General features: G+C 42.4%; 1 protein-coding gene and 10 non-coding genes across 12 annotated transcripts; 1 reads left to right on the top strand and 10 right to left on the bottom strand.

Moving 5' to 3' along the window:
- Positions 1–599: 599 nt before the first annotated feature.
- trnas-aga (transfer RNA serine (anticodon AGA)) lies at positions 600–681 on the bottom strand. Its single transcript has one exon. It is a non-coding gene; the product is annotated as a tRNA-Ser (tRNA).
- A 161-nt stretch (positions 682–842) lies between these two features.
- trnas-aga (transfer RNA serine (anticodon AGA)) lies at positions 843–924 on the bottom strand. Its single transcript has one exon. It is a non-coding gene; the product is annotated as a tRNA-Ser (tRNA).
- A 161-nt stretch (positions 925–1,085) lies between these two features.
- trnas-aga (transfer RNA serine (anticodon AGA)) lies at positions 1,086–1,167 on the bottom strand. The gene has a single exon. It is a non-coding gene; the product is annotated as a tRNA-Ser (tRNA).
- Positions 1,168–1,327: 160 nt separating this feature from the next.
- trnas-uga (transfer RNA serine (anticodon UGA)) lies at positions 1,328–1,409 on the bottom strand. Its single transcript has one exon. It is a non-coding gene; the product is annotated as a tRNA-Ser (tRNA).
- A 694-nt stretch (positions 1,410–2,103) lies between these two features.
- Positions 2,104–2,185, bottom strand: trnas-aga (transfer RNA serine (anticodon AGA)). The gene has a single exon. It is a non-coding gene; the product is annotated as a tRNA-Ser (tRNA).
- Positions 2,186–2,346: 161 nt separating this feature from the next.
- trnas-aga (transfer RNA serine (anticodon AGA)) lies at positions 2,347–2,428 on the bottom strand. Its single transcript has one exon. It is a non-coding gene; the product is annotated as a tRNA-Ser (tRNA).
- A 161-nt stretch (positions 2,429–2,589) lies between these two features.
- On the bottom strand, positions 2,590–2,671 carry trnas-aga (transfer RNA serine (anticodon AGA)). Its single transcript has one exon. It is a non-coding gene; the product is annotated as a tRNA-Ser (tRNA).
- A 160-nt stretch (positions 2,672–2,831) lies between these two features.
- trnas-uga (transfer RNA serine (anticodon UGA)) lies at positions 2,832–2,913 on the bottom strand. The gene has a single exon. It is a non-coding gene; the product is annotated as a tRNA-Ser (tRNA).
- Positions 2,914–3,075: 162 nt separating this feature from the next.
- trnas-uga (transfer RNA serine (anticodon UGA)) lies at positions 3,076–3,157 on the bottom strand. The gene has a single exon. It is a non-coding gene; the product is annotated as a tRNA-Ser (tRNA).
- A 143-nt stretch (positions 3,158–3,300) lies between these two features.
- Positions 3,301–3,382, bottom strand: trnas-gga (transfer RNA serine (anticodon GGA)). Its single transcript has one exon. It is a non-coding gene; the product is annotated as a tRNA-Ser (tRNA).
- Positions 3,383–3,764: 382 nt separating this feature from the next.
- On the top strand, positions 3,765–8,369 carry tp53i3 (tumor protein p53 inducible protein 3). Of its 2 annotated transcripts, none has more exons than XM_076023403.1 (7): positions 3,765–3,911; positions 4,532–4,608; positions 4,759–4,932; positions 5,544–5,811; positions 6,108–6,320; positions 6,651–6,847; positions 6,943–8,369. In XM_076023403.1, exons 2-7 carry the CDS (start codon positions 4,555–4,557, stop codon positions 7,126–7,128), a joined length of 1,092 nt encoding a protein of 363 aa, XP_075879518.1. In that variant the 5' UTR covers positions 3,765–3,911; positions 4,532–4,554; the 3' UTR covers positions 7,129–8,369. The 2 variants fall into 2 exon arrangements, with proteins under 2 accessions (XP_075879518.1, XP_075879519.1); XM_076023404.1 differs by having other exon boundaries at positions 3,838–3,911; positions 4,526–4,608.
- Positions 8,370–8,568: the final 199 nt, after the last annotated feature.

Raw genomic sequence — 8,568 nt, 5'->3', positions numbered from 1 at the left:
AAACATACTACTGGCAGCTCGCTGATCGAAAGAGAATTCCAGTTCCTTTTCATATGCTTAATGGAGGCCAACAGCGTAGTCGGCAGGATTTTAATCTGCGCGTGGAGACCCCAAAGAATTTCCAGTCCATCGCCTTAACCACTCGGCCACAACAATCATGGGTGGCATCAATTTTTCTAGGTACGTCCTAGACCTTGGGCTACCTCAAAGCTTTTAGGTACGTCCTAATTAGTTTTGCCAAACTGCTTTATGGAAGTTTGCATAAATGCTAAGTATGGAGAGACACTAAAAACATCCAACTAGCGGCTTGCTGATCTAAAGAGAATTCTAGTTTCTTTTTCATATGCTCAATAGAGGCCAACCTCGTTGTCTGCAGGATTTGAACCTGAGTGGGGAGACTCCAATGGATTTCTAGTCCATCGCCTTAACCACTCAGCCACATGTGGCCTAAAACTTTCTAGGTACGTCCTAATTAGTTTTTCCAAACTGCTTTATGGAATTTCACATGAATGCTGAGTATGTAGATACACAAATATATTCAACTCGCAGCTGTAAAGAGAAGTCCAGGTTCTTTTCGTACGCTCAATAGAAGCCAACCTCGTTGTCGGCAGGACTCGAACCTGCGCGGGGAGACCCCAATGGATTTCTAGTCCATCGCCTTAACCACTCGGCCACGACAACCACATGTGGCCTCAAATTTTCTAGGTACGTCCTAATTAGTTTTGCCAACTGCATTATGGCAATTCATGTAAATGCTAAGTACGTAGACACACAAAATTATTCAACTCGCAGCTGTAAAGAGAATGCCAGGTTCTTTTCGTATGCTCAATGAAAGGCAACCTCGTTGTCGGCAGGACTCGAACCTGCGCGGGGAGACCCCAATGGATTTCTAGTCCATCGCCTTAACCACTCGGCCACGACAACCACATGTGGCCTCAAATTTTCTAGGTACGTCCTCATTAGTTTTTCCAACCGCATAATGGCAATTCACGTAAATGCTAAGGATGTAGACACACAAAAACATTCATCTCGCGGCTCTACAGAGAATTCCTGGTTCTTTTCGTATGCTCAATAGAATCCAACCTCGTTGTCGGCAGGACTCGAACCTGCGCGGGGAGACCCCAATGGATTTCTAGTCCATCGCCTTAACCACTCGGCCACGACAACCACATGAGACCTCAAAATTTCTAGGTACGTCCTAATTAGTTTTGCCAACTGCATCATGGAAATTCACGTAAATGCTAAGTATATAGACACACAAAATATTCACCTCGAGGCTGTAAAGAGAATTCCAGGTTCTTTTCATATGCTCAATGAAAGGCAACCTCGTTGTCGGCAGGACTTGAATCTGCGCGGGGAGACCCCAATAGATTTCAAGTCTATCGCCTTAACCACTCGGCCACGACAACCTTTGGCTACCTCAAAGCTTTTAGGTATGTCCTGATTAGTCTTGCAAAACTGCTAAATTGAAGTTTGCATAAATGCTGAGTATAGACACACACAAAAACATACTACTGGCAGCTCGCTGATCGAAAGAGAATTCCAGTTCCTTTTCATATGCTTAATGGAGGCCAACAGCGTAGTCGGCAGGATTTTAATCTGCGCGTGGAGACCCCAAAGAATTTCCAGTCCATCGCCTTAACCACTTGGCCACAACAATCATGGGTGGCATTAATTTTTCTAGGTACGTCCTAGACCTTGGGCTACCTCAAAGCTTTTAGGTATGTCCTGATTAGTCTTGCCAAACTGCTTTATGGAAGTTTGCATAAATGCTAAGTATGGAGAGACACTAAAAACATCCAACTAGCGGCTTGCTGATCTAAAGAGAAATCTAGTTTCTTTTTCATATGCTCAATAGAGGCCAACCTTGTTGTCTGCAGGATTTGAACCTGAGTGGGGAGACTCCAATGGATTTCTAGTCCATCGCCTTAACCACTCAGCCACATGTGGCCTAAAACGTTCTAGGTACGTCCTAATTAGTTTTTGCAAACTGCTTTATGGAATTTCGCATGAATGCTGAGTATGTAGATACACAAATATATTCAACTCGCAGCTGTAAAGAGAATTCTAGGTTCTTTTCGTACACTCAATAGAAGCCAACCTCGTTGTCGGCAGGACTCGAACCTGCGCGGGGAGACCCCAATGGATTTCTAGTCCATCGCCTTAACCACTCGGCCACGACAACCACATGTGGCCTCAAATTTTCTAGGTACGTCCTCATTAGTTTTGCCAACTGCATTATGGCAATTCATGGAAATGCTAAGTACGTAGACACACAAAATTATTCAACTCGCAGCTGTAAAGAGAATGCCAGGTTCTTTTCGTATGCTCAATGAAAGGCAACCTCGTTGTCGGCAGGACTCGAACCTGCGCGGGGAGACCCCAATGGATTTCTAGTCCATCGCCTTAACCACTCGGCCACGACAACCACATGTGGCCTCAAATTTTCTAGGTACGTCCTCATTAGTTTTGCCAACTGCATAATGGAAATTCACGTAAATGCTAAGGATGCAGACACACAAAAACATTCATCTCGCGGCTCTACAGAGAATTCCAGGTTCTTTTCGTATGCTCAATAGAAGCCAACCTCGTTGTCAGCAGGACTCGAACCTGCGCGGGGAGACCCCAATGGATTTCTAGTCCATCACCTTAACCACTCGGCCACGACAACCACATGAGAGCTCAAATTTTCTAGGTACGTCCTAATTAGTTTTGCCAACTGCATCATGGAAATTCACGTAAATGCTGAGTATGTAGACACACAAAATATTCACCTCGAGGCTGTAAAGAGAATTCCAGGTTCTTTTCATATGCTCAATGAAAGGCAACCTCGTTGTCGGCAGGATTTGAACCTGCGCGGGGAGACCCCAATAGATTTCAAGTCTATCGCCTTAACCACTCGGCCACGACAACCACATGTGGCCTCAAATTTTCTAGGTACGTCCTAATTAGTTTTGCCAAACTGCATAATGGCAATTCACGAAAATGCTAAGTATGTAGACTCACAAAAACATTCAACTCGCGGCTGTAAAGAGAATTTCAGGTTCTTTTCGTATGCTCAATCAAAGGCAACCTCGTTGTCGGCAGGATTCGAACCTGCGCGGGGAGACCCCAATAGATTTCAAGTCTATCGCCTTAACCACTCGGCCACGACAACCTTGGGCCTTTAGCTTTTAGATACGTCCTGATTAGTCTTTCAAAACTGCTAAATTGAAATTTGCATAAATGCTGAGTATGATTCCGCTCGCTAATCCAAAGAGAATTCCAGTTCCTTTTCATATGCTTAATGGAGGACAACAGCATTGTTGGCAGGATTTGAATCTGCGCGTGGACACCCCAAAGGATTTCCAGTCCATCGCCTTAACCACTCGGCCACAACAACCATCGGTGGCATCAATTTTTCTAGGTACGTCCTAATTAGTTTTGCCAAACTGCCAAATTCAACTCTGCAGAAATGCTAAATATATAAACACACATCAAATTTGGGTACCGGCTTGAATGTTTGTTGCAGTGTGGTACATAAAAGTTGCAAGTGCAAAACAAGATGCCGTGACCCAGATTTGAACCGGGGTTGTTTCAGCCACAACGCAGAGTACGAACGCACTACACTACCGCGGCTGGTCTAGGGCTCAGGCATCCTGACTTAGCAAGGCAACCTCCTTTCATTACATTACATTACCATCTCATAGTTGGCAACAAAGAATTGCTCACAGTCGGCGGTTCAACGTGCCGCATATTGTGCTTTTTCTTTTTTCCACTTGAGCACCACCTCCACAAAATGTCTGTGCACACCACTGCAAGTCCTTCCCATGGTCCTGCCCCTGTGGTGGGCGGTTCCTTTTCGGCACCCACCTTACTTCAGCAACAGCTCACTCCACTCAGAACTGACTAACTGTTGACATCGCTGCTTGGTGAGTTTTTCTTTCTTTCTTTCTAACCTTATGGCTGATTATCTCCACCAGAAAGTGCCAAGCGTGAACTTATTCATATGAATCAAATGATTGTCTTTTATATAGTACGAAAATAAGGCTTTAGCATCTGACATCTGATTTTACCAATACGAACCTCCATCCTTGTCTGGAGGCATGGACGCCAATGCGCATGCATGTTACCCAACCGGTCGTTCCTTTTTAACGCAATCGTGGAAGTTCAGCCACGTGCACTTTGTCATAGCAATACTAAAAGTGACCGTTGCTTCCGTGTATAGTTTTCTATTCCCTCTTTCCATGCAGTGTTTTCTTTTTTCCTTTTCTTTAATTTCTTTAATGCTTCAGTGCTGCCGTTGTCATTCAGCATATACAGAAAGTCTCATGGGGCTGAAACATCTATCCGACCTTTTCACGTATAAATAAATAAGCATTTCTTTCTGTCTATGATAAGAAAACGTCGAATTCTCTCTCTATATTTGTACGACTGGGACAGCTCACTCTAAAGAATTTTCCCGGTGTTTTTCCTGCTTTTTGCTCCCAAATCTTAGACTGGATCATGACGTTTTTGGTTTTTTTTGTGTGTGTGTAAAATAAATTCACAGTTATCCCTGGTGGGAATACAAAAATGCAAAGCATCTTGCAAAACGGAGGATTTCTTCTAGGAAATACCTACAAAACAGTGAGTGCTGCTGCTCTTATGTAAAACATTTATACAGAAGAAAAACATATAAATTGCTTTTGTGCTTCAAACATTTGTAGCACAAAAGCAACTTTTCCCATTAGTGTCTTTTGAGGAACTTAATATGAATGTGTTTCGTTTTGTCAATAGGCCTGGTACAAGTGTTGCTCAAGCTTTTCCATGATGATGAAGGCAGTGTGTGTTGAGAAACCAGGGCGTCCAGAAAACTTGCTGCTGCACTCCATTCCCAGACCTGAACCTAAAGATGGGGAAGTTCTAATTAAAGTCCACGCAACTGCACTTAACAGGGCAGATTTACTGCAGGTAAAGTGTGTGTGTGCCTAATTATTTGTGTAGCTTCTGAAGGAAACTTGACGGTGAAGTTTTGAAAGGTAGTCTAACACTATTTGCTATCACAAGGAAGTGAGCCTATATTTTGCATATTTTATGGTATTTTTTTCATTTGTGATTAAGTAAGGAATGCTCTAAGGCAGGGGTGGGCAAACGTTTTGACTGGTGGGCCACAATTGGTTCTAAAATTTGACAGAGGGGTCTATAAATATGTATGAGGGATAGGCAGAAACGTACTATGTAGCTTTAATGTCAATTGAAAATGAACAAAATATTTATCTTTGAAGCCCCAAGGTATATTGCTCTTTAGTGAAATGACTCTTATAAACACTGAAAAGATGGATGAAATATAGCTTTTTTTAATGACTTACTTACTATTAATATCACTTCTTCAACTTCGGTGGGCCGGATTTAAAAGCTTAACGGGCCTCATATGGCCCCCGGGCCATAGTTTGCTCATGCCTGCTCTCAGGCAATATCCAGCTTCACCCATTGTCCCAATTGAATGAATTTTGAACCCGAAGCTTCAGCTTCAGAGTATACATTTCCATTCTAAAAAGTCTCATCCTGTTCTTTTTCCTCAGAGGAGAGGACTGTACCCAGCTCCCCCAGGGGAGAGTGACATCATTGGCCTGGAGGTGGCCGGTACTGTGGAAACTCTGGGCCCAGGTGTGAGCTGCAGTTGGAAGCCAGACGACAGGGCCATGGCTCTGCTGTGCGGAGGAGGATACGCAGAATATGTTGCTGTGCCCGAGAAGCTTCTTATGCCGGTTCCCACTCATCTCACGCTCAGCCAGGCTGCTGCAATCCCTGAGGCCTGGCTAACAGCATTCCAGCTGCTGGTTTTCATTGGTATTTATTCCTCGTTCATTATGAAGATGTATATCTCTTGAAAGCAAAACTATTGTGAAAATGCAGCGTTGGTTTTATTTGTCAAAATAGTTCAATTACAGTGTTTTTTTTTGGTTTTTTTTTGCACATTTAGTACAAACAATTTCCCTTGTAAACTGACATTCTGGGTGGGGCAGGGGGCAGAAATTGCTTTGCTCACTTGGAGCCTCACACACCTAATAGAAAGAAAACATAGATCGATAACATGATTTAAGTGGGACAAAAATGAATTTTGTGTGACAATCTTTCCATCACAGCTCAGGTGAAGGCGGGTGAAGTTGTGCTGGCTCACGCCGGCGCCAGCGGAGTTGGAACAGCTGCGGTCCAGCTGGCCCGTCTGTTTGGTGCTGTGCCCATCGTCACCGCCGGGAGCCCAGAAAAACTGAAGATGGCTGAGGATCTGGGAGCAGCAGCTGGATTTAACTACAAAGAGGAGAGTTTCGCACAGCGAGTTCATGACTTCACAGGAGGTGAGCGTAGCGTAGCTGCACAGACGATTTCCCATGCCACAGCATAGCCAATTTGTCTGTGTCCCACTTTGTATCAGGGTAATTGTCAGCTTATCAGGTGTTTTTATGTAGGGCGGTGCATCTTGGGCTGAGACAAAATAAATATTTGCATGTATAGAAATGTATAATATAGAAAAACACGATGGAAAAGTGTGAGAAGCAACAAAAGTATAGGGAAACATAATTGCCTTACTACCTTTATAACTAGAGCTACCTTTATGCATGTGACCAGATCTAAGCTAAATTAGAATTTTTGAATCCTAACAAAAAAAACTGACTCTGATTACGCAGGCAAGGGGGCAAACGTCATCCTCGACTGCATCGGCGGCCAGAACTGGGAGCAAAATGTCAGCTGTTTGGCAGTGGATGGCAGATGGGTGCTCTACGGCACCATGGGAGGAAGGACAGTAGAGGGCGATCTTCTGGGCAAACTGCTGTCCAAGCGAGGCCACTTACTCGCCAGCCTCCTCCGCTCTCGCAGCCACCAGGTAAGAGAAAGCTGCCAGATAGGACTGTGTGTTTGTGTGTTTTTTCAATTCCCATCTTTTAACTGAGTACCTTCACTTCTCTTCTCTTTTCTCAGTACAAAGCAGACCTGGTAAAGGCTTTCACACACCGAGTGCTCCCACAGTTCTCTAACCAGATGGGCTCCTTGATGCCCGTGATTGACTCAGTGTTCAACCTGGAGGACATTGCCGAGGCTCACCGACACATGGAGGCCAACAAGAACATGGGGAAGATCGTTGTCAACTTGATGCCGCAGATTTAAAAAAAACATTGTGGACAGCTGCAGAAACACTTTATTGAACTTTAGCAAAGAAACTAAATTTTCACTGTTATTTAAAGATGATTCTTGCTCAGACATGATTAGAATTTTAAAATGCCCTAGCCAAAGTATGATAACATTTCTTTTTGTCTTTATTGTTATTAAATAATTATGGTGCTGCGACATTTTTACTGTTGTGTTATAATTTTACTGTTGAAGCTGTAAAAGTGTGAAGAGCCAGCTGGAGTGTGAGCCATGTTTTTTATACTTCCAACAAACCACAACTAGACAAGACCTCCCTCCACTCCCAGCTTTTTCTCTTCCACTCCTTATCTCCGAAAGAATTGCAAGTTCATCAGCATATATCAAGACTACGGAAGCGTATTGCATTCACTTGGCAAATAAAAAAAAATCTCTGTTTTTTCAGTGTAATTATTTCTGTTTTTTGTGCTATTTTTTCCCGCCCTGTATTTCGTGCTAATTTTTTTCCGCCCTATTTTCCCGAGTCTAGAGAGCATCTGAAACAATCGCATCCATTCTTTCATTGAGAGCTAGATATAATGGAAGCAAAAATGGCCACCTTGTTCAGTTCAATCAAATTCTATTTTGACATGGGTTTAAGACACTGGGAAATAGTCCTGTCTTTAAGTGACATAGATGGCATTAAAATCAGTTTATCAACTTTACGTAGGCATCTGAGGACTTTGCGGTTGTTTCGAAGGAAAGCTCATTCAGATATTCTCGACATCGCAATGTTTCTTCGGGATCAATTGAATAAATATGTCATGCTCCATGGATACAAAATGATGCATTTGAAGTGCATTCAGACTGGCTACATGGTGACATGTTTCACCACCGTAGAGCACATCCATGCCTTAGAGTCATCTGTCTACTGTTTTCTCCCGGGATTTCAAAATAAAAAAAAACAGGGCAGAAAAAAATTAGCACGAAAAACTGGTCTGCAAAAAAAAAGAATTAGACTGAAAAACAGATTTTTTTTTATTTGCCAAGTGAATGCAATATGCTTACGTACAAAACCACAATTACGGCTCCTAAAACTTTTTACATTGCAATTTTCTTATCATGTCCTCAGGTAATATGTAATATAATTGAAGTATAAAATGACAGTATTGTTTTTACCTGTAATTTAAGAGTATGCCTAGCCTACTTACATTTCATTGTATATCTATTACTTGATGATTGTCTTATGGCAAATAAACTAATTAAATTTTTACTTGATTTCCAATGACAGATGTTATGTTGTATTTTATGTGTAAGTTACATTTCATTACAAAATAATGCGTTTTAACCGTCATTAGATTTACTTAATTTTGTTATATGATATTTGCAATTTACTTACATGTTTTTGGTTTTAGTGCAGTTACATTGGATTAAAAATAGTCATGCTTTGCAAAAATGTTGGATGCAAAGGAAAAGGTGAAT

This window comes from Nelusetta ayraudi, unplaced genomic scaffold (genome assembly GCF_046127955.1).
Source record: "Nelusetta ayraudi isolate G7.1 ecotype Tasmania unplaced genomic scaffold, CSIRO-AGI_Nayr_v1 ptg000015l, whole genome shotgun sequence".
NCBI classification, from domain to species: Eukaryota; Metazoa; Chordata; class Actinopteri; order Tetraodontiformes; family Monacanthidae; genus Nelusetta; species Nelusetta ayraudi.
Note: the sequence above shows the minus strand (reverse complement) of the source record. Positions and strands in the feature narration are given on the sequence as shown.

Coding starts and splice junctions, on each gene's coding strand:
- tp53i3 (XM_076023403.1), top strand. CDS start 4,555: ATGCAAAGCATCTTGCAAAACGGAGGATTTCTTCTAGGAAATACCTAC. Junction 4,933..5,543: donor ACAGGGCAGATTTACTGCAG/GTAAAGTGTGTG, acceptor CTTTTTCCTCAG/AGGAGAGGACTGTACCCAGC. Junction 5,812..6,107: donor CCAGCTGCTGGTTTTCATTG/GTATTTATTCCT, acceptor TTTCCATCACAG/CTCAGGTGAAGGCGGGTGAA.